The 12,715-nt window shown below is 34.5% G+C and overlaps 1 protein-coding gene across 9 annotated transcripts in view; it reads left to right on the top strand.

Annotated features, from left to right (window-relative positions):
* LOC125667891 (cAMP-dependent protein kinase catalytic subunit 1) overlaps positions 1-12,715 on the top strand; it is a 54,000-nt gene that overhangs the window by 33,715 nt on the left and 7,570 nt on the right. For 8 of the 9 annotated variants that reach the window (XM_048901559.2, XM_056161753.1, XM_056161754.1 and 5 more), the window contains 4 exons: positions 8,778-8,839; positions 9,052-9,180; positions 9,452-9,550; positions 12,084-12,166. In XM_048901559.2, coding sequence (XP_048757516.1) covers positions 8,778-8,839; positions 9,052-9,180; positions 9,452-9,550; positions 12,084-12,166 — 373 coding nt within the window. Of the gene's footprint in view, positions 1-799; positions 1,503-8,777; positions 8,840-9,051; positions 9,181-9,451; positions 9,551-12,083; positions 12,167-12,715 lie in introns of all 9 variants that reach the window. The other variant, XM_056161751.1, reaches the window with a different exon arrangement.

Raw genomic sequence — 12,715 nt, 5'->3', positions numbered from 1 at the left:
TGTACAGTTGTATTATAGTATTACAGTACATGTACAGTTGTATTGTAGTATTACAGTACATGTACAGTTGTATTATAGTATTACAGTACATGTACAGTTGTATTGTAGTATTACAGTACATGTACAGTTGTATTGTAGTATTACAGTACATGTACAGTTGTATTATAGTATTACAGTACATGTACAGTTGTATTGTAGTATTACAGTACATGTACAGTTGTATTATAGTATTACAGTACATGTACAGTTGTATTGTAGTATTACAGTACATGTACAGTTGTATTGTAGTATTACAGTACATGTACAGTTGTATTGTAGTATTACAGTACATGTACAGTTGTATTATAGTATTACAGTACATGTACAGTTGTAGTATTATAGTACATGTACAGTTGTATTGTAGTATTATAGTACATGTACAGTTGTATTATAGTATTATAGTACATGTACAGTTGTATTATAGTATTACAGTACATGTACAGTTGTATTATAGTATTATAGTACATGTACAGTTGTATTATAGTATTATAGTACATGTACAGTTGTATTATAGTATTACAGTACATGTGCAGTTGTATTGTAGTATTATAGTACATGTACAGTTGTATTTTAATATTATAGATGTACAATTGTCGTTTTGGTGTCTACATGGAATGTTACATTTATTGGCAATTCACAAAAGATTAGGCCTAATATAGACTATTATAGTAACGACTCTGTCGCGGTTCATGTGCGCATTTTAACAAAGCCTTTTTGTTAATACAGAATATGCGTTGTGCAAAGATCTCCATAATTACACATATATCTAGGTCATTATATTAGCATATCCAAAAAATCAAATCTCATTCTATATATATATAAACCAATGCCTTTATGCATTACACGTGCAGACATGCATGGCGTATCTTGATCACATTAATTATATCCCTGCAGTGTTTGTTCACCATCGGCTAAATATATCATTGGAACGTCTGTAGTAGCAGTTGGTGAGATCTGACACGGTCATTTCACAGACACAGTACGACCAAACTGTAGTGACACAGCATTTGGCCATCAATCTGTTGTCATTCATGATAGGGACCCCAAGAATGTCAGTTCCACATGGCTGAACTGAGATGTAATTTTTAGGCATAGGCTAACGTGTTTACTGTAATTTAAAAGCTAAAAATATCTTCTCGAGTAAGGCGGAGGAATATATTTTTTCCATGTTTTAACAAAGAAAAGCTGGAAAATTGAGTGGAAAGTGAAAATTTGACTTATAGCGAGGGTAAACAGTCAAGAAATGGATTTCTTTTTCGAGTTGTTCGACTCGGAGAAGAAGCGGAGGGCAAATACAGACCCTCGATTGAGGACAGGGAGTGGAGGGGAGCTCCCCCCTCTCAGGAGAGAGAGGGGCCACCATGTGCTAAGTTTCAGAAAGTATGATCAAAATAACAGGGAGTCAAACCGAATTCGGGAGGAGAGGGTACGTCGTGAACTCCATCGGCTGTACTTGTGGGACGGTAAGGTTTCTTGCTCTTCCGACCTTAACATTTTGTCATGTTTTAAATAGTCTTGCATCGCTAAATTTAGTCGCTGGATGATAAAAATAACACTACATTTGATGAACAGAGCTGTGTTTATTCAAGCAGCTCTGGCTTTTTAAACATCTGATAAGATCATTCCACGAACTGGAGAAGTAGAGGGTAGTAAAGGTTAACCGTTATTTATATGCCTAACAGAGACATAACACGATATTCCATGGTCCAGGGTTAGTGGGAAGTGGCGCATCTCCGCTATGCATTATGTCTGCTTATATAAGTATTCACTATAATGTGGATTACTGTTGTTGGGTTTTTTTTAAATAAAAGTAAAAGCCTGTTCGACTATACTGTAATTTTTTTTAAATGATAAATGGTCATGTAGGCCTACATCCCCGCTATACACAAAAAGACTGCTGTATGTATGCCGTTCATATATTCTTCATTTACGAATTATACCGTCTCCTTCTGTTTGGCCGATTATATATTCTTAAAAGTTTAAGATGAGTGGGGTACCTTTGCTGTTCTATTAGTAGCCCTGGATGTGCAGCTGGGATATTACGTAGCCTTTCCATATATGCAGTGGCGGATTTAGAGGGAGCATCCCCTCACGCCACAAATTTACAAGGCATTACTGGCATATATATAAATTAAAAACCCAGATTTGGCACTCAAAATGGCAAATTAAGTATTTTGGCTAATACTTCACTTTCACATGTGCCCCCCCCCCCCCTTTTTCGGATATCCTGGATCCTCCACTGGTATGTTTTCTTCTTCTTTTTAATCTTTAAAAGATTGGATAGCTTTTCATAAATTGTCAATATATAACCTTTCTCCATATCAGAATTACTTATTAGATATGTCTCAGGAAATGTAAGTTAGATGAAGCGGTAATATTCCTAAAGACAAAGAGAAAGTTACCTATTTGTATGATTAGGCAGCACCACGCTCGCCACATGTGAAATAAATTGGCCGTTCCCACGTATTTTAAAGATTTTATGAACTTGTATCAGAGAGTGGTAAAAATTTCAATTGATGACAACTTCATGTTCACATCTTCTAAAACTGGAGGTGCCTAGAATGTTATTTTATTATTCTACCAATGTCTTCCATGGCACGGGACCATCCATCTTCGCTTTTAAAGCGAATCGGACACTTGGCTTGCGAAGATGGGGACCACCGGTTAACGTCATGTCGTAAGACTTTCCTAATGCTATGTACAGGCTAAGGAACAGTGTTTGACGTGGCCGCTGGAACCGAGGATTTCCTGTTTACGAAGCGAGTACCTCAATCACTAGGCTGTTAATAGTGTGACCGGTTGTCCCATGTGAAAAAGTTCACATTACAAACGATAATTGATTTACTACCGGATTGGCCTAGTAAGGCGAGTCCTCGACTAGATTCTAGATTCTGCGCGAAACGTAATACTGACGAATATGATGTCACGTACACATTGTTTTACGTTGAGAAGATTTCATGTCCTAGGTTGTAAACGTAGTGAAAGTAAAACAAGCGTCTTTAAATCTCATATTTACATACTGGCATATCCTTGAACTTTAGTATTCAACGTTTCATGCGTTCTATTTGCATGTGACGGTATATTGGTCTAATGCCATATTATATATTTTGTCATGAATAAAGAAGGGAAAAAAAAAACCGTGACCACCCCTCCCCCAAGAACAGTTGATTAATTCATTTGGTACTCGGTCCGCCAGTAGAGTTCTGTTGCCAAGGCTCTTAACACACTGAACTATCTCTTCTCCGATATATATATATATATATATATATATATATATATATATATATATATCTATATACCCACTGCCAGTAATGTCAGGTCAAATAGTTTCCGTGGCGTAGCTACGCTGCACAATGGGATAGGCCTAGAGCACAACCATTAAAAATTCCTTGCAAACAAGAAATTGTCATAGATAGGATTGGAAAGTAGGAATCTAATTCTACTGAGCCATATAAAGTATTGCTTTTTAGTTTAGCCCCTCGTTTGCAACACTATAGCTTCCAACCCATGCACAGGTAGGATCATTGTGCCGTGTGCATGGAAAAGTGATGCAAATCTTACATATAGGCCCTACATGCAATTGTGATAAGTTTTGATGTATACGAAAAGGTTTGGACGCTCTAAGCCCTTAGAAACTCACATGACGCAATTTAGAGAAAAGTCCTTTAGGCCTACATGAAAACAATAACCAACGACCCGGGGGGGGGGGGGGGGGGGGGGTGTCCTTCACATTTGAATGACCCGGGCATATGCCCCAACTGCCCCTCCCCCATTTAGCTACATCTATAAATTAAACAATATTTTATTCCGATATTGAATGGAATTAAGCAGCAAGATATACTATTTATACCTATCTGTTCTCTCTAGAGAAGTGGACAGGCATAGCCTACATCCATGGATGACTTAGGTTTTGTCTGCCAATTAAGTTTTTTTTAACAACTACGAGAATAATCATGACGTGGTGGCAAAGTCACACTGCTGTAAGACATTTGATGTTTTAATATATGTAACGTGCTTTGTATGGTCCTCTATTTCCTAACTGGCCTGATAAATCCCCAGATTTCTTTTCCGTCGTTCTCTCCGCACTGAATCGAACCCACTTCGAACTGAGATCTCGTAAAATCTCGGGATAGGCCACAGACGAACTACGATTGAGACGAACTAGTGTAAGCCTAGTAAGAAGGCGGCAAAACTTGAAAGACTGAGACAAAATGACACATGATCCTGAACCAGGGCCAGTTTTAGAAAGTATGGTTAAGTTGGAGAAATTTAGTATCAGTGCAGCTTCTATGTCGTTACGAAAAAGTGGCATCTGCTTCTTTTAAAATCGCTCGACTTATATTTGGTAGGCCTAGCTGACGGAACAATACTTTTTCAGAGAGCTAGGCCTACAGTTCTACAGCTACTTATTTGTCAATATAGATCTATATAAAGGAGAAAGAAGAATCTCGAATTAGTACGATAGTAGGGATAGAACTAGCCTAAATGAAATACGACTTTAAAAGTGGAAATATGACATGCACTGTACCCAGTCAAGAAGTGCTTAAAAATTGTGTTGGTTGTTTGTTTTTTTTAGTTTTTTTTTTTCATTTGATTACACCATCTTAAATTTAATGATGAAGAAAATGTCAAAACCTTTTGAATATAAATATGTAATAGATCTATGTATATGTCTGGTTTATTAAATCTATTCGTTACTACGCACGTTAGCATATATATGGGCCTTAAACCCCCATGTGTACCTCTGACATAAATAATCATGGCGACTTTTATACATCCGCGCGCGATGTAGTTCCTACATTGTGGTTAGTATTGTTAAACAAAACCGCTTTTTAATTAATATCATAAACACGGACATCCAACATAATTTTATTTAGATATATAATAGATAATATTTTCAATCAATACACGTGTAGAATGTAATTTATACTATAGAGGAGAGAGGAGGAATTTTATTATTGGTTCATGGACGGTCGAAACAACTTGGTATCAGAGAAGGTGAAATTTATCGGTAAACAAGAGCATTTTCTCCCGTTTGTGTAAATTTCAAGTACATATTGACACAATGGGAAATGCTGCTACAGCAAAAAAGGGAGATCCAGCTGAAAACGGTATGTTTTTTCGACGTATTTTTTCAATAGTTGAGAAATGCTAGCCCTGGAGATCTAAATTTAGCAGCAAATCTAAATATAGAGGTGTTATTGAATCGTTCGACATCTTTTTTACAAATTTTCTAGTAGTACATCCAAGTACAGCATGACCTAGTAATATTGCAATGTGTTTAGTGACATCACAGTGAGAGAGTGCAGAATAATTGCAGGGGAGATGTGAGACTGAAATTTATTATGTTAAGTAGTTGAAGTTCTATTATCATTGAAGCTGGCATCAAGCTGGCACTGGTAAGTAGCTGTGTATTAGCTAGCTATCACCCATGGGCAGCACTTCAGGAATCATTTGTATTGTGTTGGAGGTCACATCAGGAGGTATCTGACTATCATGCACTTGTGGATATGAAGGCTAGGATATCCTGTCAAATCTGACAGATTCTTTTTATCAAATGCATGTAGGACAGATACACGAGAGGTTTTCTTCAGTTTCAAACTATGATGTATATGAGTCTGTTTAGAATATAGTATACTTTGGTCAGACTAAACTGTTGCTCTTCTACACAATGTGAACATGTTCTAACACTCATTTCACTGAGTTTACAGTATCTTCGAGACTCAGTTTCTAGGGTGTGGAAAAATAATCTTAGTTTTGCTTCATATTTTCAAAACTATTGTATGATTTTTTTTTAAATACAGGAGATAATGCCCATCAATTAAATACATCGCTATTAAAACATTTGCTCGAGTTTTCGTATATATACAAGATGCAATCTCTTGTTAAAATGCTTTTATCATGTAAATTCAGTATTATTGATTTAATTCTTACATAGATCAAACTTCATCCTTCATAAATCTCAAATCACACACAAACTATTTTAAAGAATAAAACCTCAGGTCCTTTTTTTTCAAAATTCCTTCCTCATAAAATTTATTGGGAACATACGATTGATTGATTGATTGATTGTATTAGATTGTTTAACATTCCTCGTGAGAATTTTTCACTCATATAGAGACGTCACCAGTGCCGGTGAAGGGCTTCAAAATTTAGGCCTATGCTCGGCGTTACAGCCTTTTGAGCAGGGAAGTCTTCATTGTGCCACACCTGTATAAAAATCCTATGTCTGAGTTAAAAGAAGGAGGTTTTCGCAGCTCCAAAATAGATCACTGTGGGCTCCTTTTGGAATTTTATGGTTATGCAACGGCATAATCAAATCATGTGCAGATTATATATATATCTTGCACACTGTGAGGCCTAGGACTATCAAATCTGTTCAGCTGTTGTAACTTTGGAAGATGAGGTATGTCACGAACCAAAAGTAGATTACTGTGACCTCGGAATTTTATGGCTATACATACACATATCAAGTCAGTATCATATCTTTTACACTGTGAGACCTGGGACTATCAAACTTGGTTGTTGGTACATCTTGTGGGAATGGGTGTCATGGCCTAAAATTAGGTTACTAGGGCCTCATGTTAGAATTGACAGTGTCACAGCTTGTGACTTCAGGCTTGCAAATCTAGATACGGATCCCAGGGGTGTGATTTTTCCTCTTTTTAGAGGAAATCCTCTGATTGGCTCAATTTTTTTGAAAATGTGAAATGCTCAGGGTTTGATCTAAAGTGACAGAAAATGATATTTTTCCAGGTAGGGTGGGGTGTTTTCCTCCCTTTTTGACCAGTTTTCCTTTGAGTTTTTAGGAATTCAGTCGCAGCCCCTGATCACATACATGTTCCAAAAAGGCATATCACTTACCCTAGTGTTGCACTTTATTCCAATTGTGATCATATTATTTGTTTATATGTATGCAGAATTGCACAGTTTCATCAGATAATCACACATTTGTTATTTACCTTTTATAAATGACAGTGTTCAGAAAAGGAAAATCTTAAGTGAAACGGTCATTGGGCATGTGATTCACGGTGTACAATTCAAGAGAAGTTTTTGTTTGATTAAATATCATCGTAGGATAAGTGTCAGATAGAAAATCGTTTACTTTTTATGTAGTTAAATTATAACAAAATTTGTTTATGATCTCAAAAGGATGCGAAGAACAGAACGGCAATCAAGTTTTTCAGTGGAGTAGTGTTTTCGTGGTAAAATTTAAAAAAAAAGTGACCAAATTTCTATGTGGTTTCTAAAACATTACCACACTGCACTATTTCAGTTCAGCATTGTTTAGTGATTTATATATATATATATATATATTGGGTTTTTTATTTTCAGTTTTAGAAAAATGCTTTTATTGTCGACAAGATATGAATGTTCCACACATTCATTTATACCTTTGCCCTGGCCTTTAATAGTTCTGTGCAGAAAAGAATTTAATGATGGGTTTATTATTATCTGTTCCTTTAACTTTCAAAGTTCAATTTCTTTGTGGAATTAGGTTTTATATGTATGTCAGTCTGATACATATCAGCTTTTATTGTGGTATTCAGGGATTTCAAACAGTATTGTAAAGGGTGGACAAAAGTTAAGTGAATAAACACATTATTGTCTCCAGCATGGTCCAAAATTCTGGAGCACACTGAACAAGCTACTTTAGTTTACCACTGAGGTATGCAGGACCACAATAAATAAGACTTTTTAAACAGCTGGTAGAATACATCTTATTTGTGGAAATCTAAAAGCAGATTTCATTTCGGATCAATATGAGAAAGATATTTCCAAACTAAAGAGTTATGGACCATTGTTAAAGGACAAAGCATTTTGTTGCCTGAAGGTATTGCTAATTCTAAATTTGGTGATTGAAATCGGGCTTTGCTCATATGATTTCTTGCAGTACGCGTTTCAGATCTGTTGTTGAACTTGCTATTTGAAAAATCATTAAATCTACAACTTTTATACCTGGATTAGCTGCATATTTTTTTTTGGTTATGTCTAGAATATTTCTTTTTGTGGATACTACATGAAATTGGAAAGAAGGTTGATTAGAATTAGCCTATTTCAAGTGTGTAGTATCCCTGAAAGAGCATAATCATAACAGCTTATGAACTGTTAAGCTCCCATGATTATAGAATATTCTTTGGAAAATTTCATAATATAAAAAAAAAGGTGAATGTATTAAGGCAAATGTTTCTAAATTTAGGTATATAATCTTATTAACAAAATCATTACATGATTTTCTTTCTACATATGTGACAGGGGCAGTGCAGTGACCTTTTCCTGTCCTTACACGTAGAAATATGTTAAGAAGAGGAAGTCATAAACAGTCATTATCCTTTGTTGGTCATTGATTAGCCACAATGTGGAAAGCTGTAAAAACTCTGCATGACCATACTGAGATAATGAATCACATTATTTCACTGTCTACTTTGTCAATGGTCCTTTGTGTACTTGTACTGTATGTGCTCTAAGGACACAGATAAAAGTTATCTTGGTATACATGCAGAGCATAACCCTTGTTTGCCAGCACTATCAACAAGCCCCCTTGGTATTAAACCTTTACAATTGATGTATGCTCTCTGAAAATAATGTTACAATACTGCTTTAAATGTCCTTTTTGGTGAACATACCAAATGCACTATTCAGGGTATACTCGATCTAGAGCCAGAACTTCGAACTGTAACTTTAGCTTTATTAAAATGTTGCAATTAATGTATTTCTGTTGATTTTTTTTATTTCAGTCAAAGAATTTCTGGCAAAAGCCAAGGAAGAATTCCAGAACAAATGGGACCATCCGGGTCAAGTAAGCATGTCCTGAGTTTACTTGGATTACTTAATATTAACACAAACTGGAAGGTGTCTCACACAAAAATAATTCTTTTAAGAAAAAATATATGGATAAAAAGATAAAGGATATTTAAGATTCTGAAACAAAACCAAGACAGTGATATAGATACACATTCTGGAGATTAATTGTATGATACACAGATACATTGTAATGCTATTTATTTGTAGAACACAGCTTGTCTAGATGACTTTGATAGAATTAAAACCCTGGGGACAGGGTCATTTGGAAGAGTCATGTTAGTACAAAACAAAGCTAACAAGGAATTTTATGCCATGAAGATACTAGACAAACAAAAGGTACTTTATACTTGTAACGGGCTTTATTGATTTTCACTGAGTGCTCTGATGCACACTCGAGTGATCAATAAATTTGTCTAATGAATTCAAATGAAAAAGTCTCCTTGTACACAAAATATATTGCTAAACTTTTTAAAGGCTAAGAGTTAATGTAAATTGATAGAGCATAAAGATTACACTCTGAATCACCTGTAATTTCCTGAAGTGTGTGCATACAGTTGTGCACTATTAATATTTGCTATTAAGGGCACTTGTTTATCTGTTTATGTAGGTAGTGAAATTAAAACAAGTTGAACATACTCTGAACGAGAAGAAGATATTACAGGCCATACAGTTCCCATTTCTGGTGTCGTTAGATTATCATTTTAAGGTAAATTTATGATTTTGTTTTATTGTTTGGTCACCTGAGTTACTCGGAAAACCTAGAGCGATTGATAATTGTCTGTTGTAAGGCGTGTGTTAACATTTGAACATATTCAAAATTTTGTCTTTAAGTAGTAATCATTTTTAATCTGATTTGGTTTGGAACATCTTTGGGAAAATAGGACTAAAATTGTGAATTTCATGGTCACTGCACCCCTGGGGTCAAAGCCTTGAAAAAAAAATATGCCATCTTTAAAAGTCTTCTTTACTTAGGGACATCAATCAGACAAGTTATGTGGATACTGTATAGTGAGTTAGTCATGATGATGATGAAGGGTGTCTGTACTAAAATTATTATTATTTTATTCATTTATAAAGTGCAGAATTACATATAGTTTCTATGTGCTGTACAGAATTGTGAAATTCATGACCCCTGGGTCAAAGGCTCTGGTGCTAGGACAGAACTTCATGCTTTTTATAGGGAAAATGCATTATTTCTTTGAAATTTTTCTTGATTCCCCACATTATTATGTTTTTGGTCTGTTTGTCCATGTCTGTGGCAAAAAACTTTGACCTAGACCTTTCATATTTGGTATTTGTACTCCTTGTGGCAAGACCTTTCCATTGACACCAAAATCTTTTACCTGGTGACCTTAACATTGACCTTTGACCTACTTTAAGAAAATTCAAATACAACCATATCTTTTAAATCGCAGGTATGATTTTTCTCTGCTTTCTGGGAAAATCCATTCTCTATATAACAATTCCACTTCTGGAAAATTCTAGGTTGTTCAATAAATTTCACCATTTACAAATTTTATTTTCTGGAATATCCGGTTTTGACTTTGAATTTTACATAGTGATCAGCATTTCCTCGTATTCTTCTGGTTGATTGGTTGAATCAATACGATATCACCCAATCAGCAGAATGTACATAAATTGTAAACATGTGGGCCTTACAAAAATGTCCTCAAAAGTAGTACAAAGATACGACAGTGATGGCTTATGAAGATTATTTTAGTCAAGTGTTGGTAGATTGTGTAGGACATTTGTCTAAAATCAATACTTACTTACTATTATTGGCAGCTTAAAACCTCTGAATTTGTTCACAAAATTCATATCTGAAAAGCTTCTTAAAATCAAAATATCCATATTCGGCTGGTGGTCACCTGGGACCCCCAATCTAGGGGCACTGCCCCTAGATACCCCACTGGGGGAGGACCCTAGACCCCCTTTATATTTTATTTTTTTTTACCTTTCTGTAGATTCATTGTCTGAAAATGTTAGAGAAACTGTTTTTATATTAATCATGTGTATTTCTTGTGGAAGACCTTTTCATTGGTAACAATTTTGGTGACCTTGTGAAATTGACCTTTGACCTCTTTGAAAATTATTCACTAAAATGAGTTCCACTTAGTTGTAATCCGGAGACATCTATGTTTCACAAACACATCTTGTTTGTAAATACTCATTTACTCTTGGGCAGTGAAAAAACTAAATCTGAAAAGTTAAGGACAATTTACTTTCATTTCTAAAAAAAAAAAATGATTAACACCTTGTTTGATTGAGCTGTCCATTGAAGAGTTGTTACATGCTACTCAAGTGACAGTTACATGTTACTCAGGTGACCATTAAAGCCAAGTGCCTCTTGTGTGTGTGTAAAATATCAGGAGAAGTTGTTCAGATAATATGCCCAAAACCATGGACAAGTACTTTGTTTCATTAAAGGGACTGGTTCACGATTTTTGATAAAAATATTTTTCATTTTTGATGTTAAACATTAAAAATATAACTCATTTAATATTGACAGCCAAAATTTTGACCTTCTGAATGCAAGAATAAAAACTATATTCCACGCTTAAATCTGTGTTATGTAAACAAAGACTTGAGTCTTTTTATGTAAACAAACAAGTGAAATATTGATTTTGTAATATAATTCATCTTAATTTTGCATAATCACAAATTTTAACTTTTAGATGACACATTCTACCCCCAAAATGCTTGAAATGTGAAAGATATATAATAAACTTAGATCGATATCCAGTTTTTTTGAAATTTCGTACAATAACATACCACAATCTTTGTTTACAAAACAGATAATAAACTCTCTAAAATGAGCTTCTGTGATGATGTATAACCTTAATTTTCATTTGAAATCTTGAAACACATTAGACAGTAGATTTTGATCATTAAAAGTGAAAAACAAACTTTTGGGTAAAATCGTGAATCAGTCCCTTTAAGGAATGTAGAGGTGTAGGAAATCACAAATTGAGATGAAATTGCAGTCAGACTTTATATTGACTAAATATTTATAGGCATGACATAACAAACAAATGATGATAGATCTAGCAGAAATAGTAAATGTGGTATGGAATGGTGGACAAGCAATATCTGTATATTTTTTATTAAGACTGAAGTTCAAGATTTGAAAGTACAGGGTGGTAAATTCACATGGAAAGATGTGGTATCTTTGGAGAATATGTAGATTGCTTTTAATTTAATGTACAGAATTCTGAAAAGACGGACTTGGAATTTTTCAGGATAATTCTAATTTGTACATGGTGTTAGAGTTTGTGACGGGTGGTGAAATGTTTTCACATTTGAGGAGGATTGGACGGTTTAGGTAAGAATCCTGACTTTAGTGCTATCCTATTTTGCCAATATTAAAGTATTTACAATTGAAATAACCTCAAAGATACTACAATTACCATTTAATTAATAGTAAAACAAATCTTTATTCTTACTACATGAATTTTGTTTACATATCTTTTAATCTGCCTTTAAAAAAAAGCTTTTGTAAAAGGGACTATTAATCAACAAACTTACACTTTACCATATATACATATGTACATGTATTTAGTCTTAAGCTGAAATGTCATTTTTGTGTTTGTATGAATCACGCATAGGGTGTTGATGTTTTATGTAAATATAACAGTTCACCTGTTAATCATTGCATCAGTTATATTTTGTAATTAATGATTTCTATAAGCTGCTCTCTTTCACTCCTATACAACCTAAACTGATCAATGAAATATACAGGTATTACACATTTTACAATTTATGCAATTTTGGCAAAAGCATGTGTTGTTTTTATAAATACCCCAGGAATGTTACTCATCCTAGACTATTTTACCCCGGTGGAAATGTTTCATTGAAATTTCAATAACAGGTG

Source organism: Ostrea edulis, chromosome 4 (genome assembly GCF_947568905.1).
Source record: "Ostrea edulis chromosome 4, xbOstEdul1.1, whole genome shotgun sequence".
NCBI classification, from domain to species: domain Eukaryota; kingdom Metazoa; phylum Mollusca; class Bivalvia; order Ostreida; family Ostreidae; genus Ostrea; species Ostrea edulis.
Note: the sequence above shows the minus strand (reverse complement) of the source record. Positions and strands in the feature narration are given on the sequence as shown.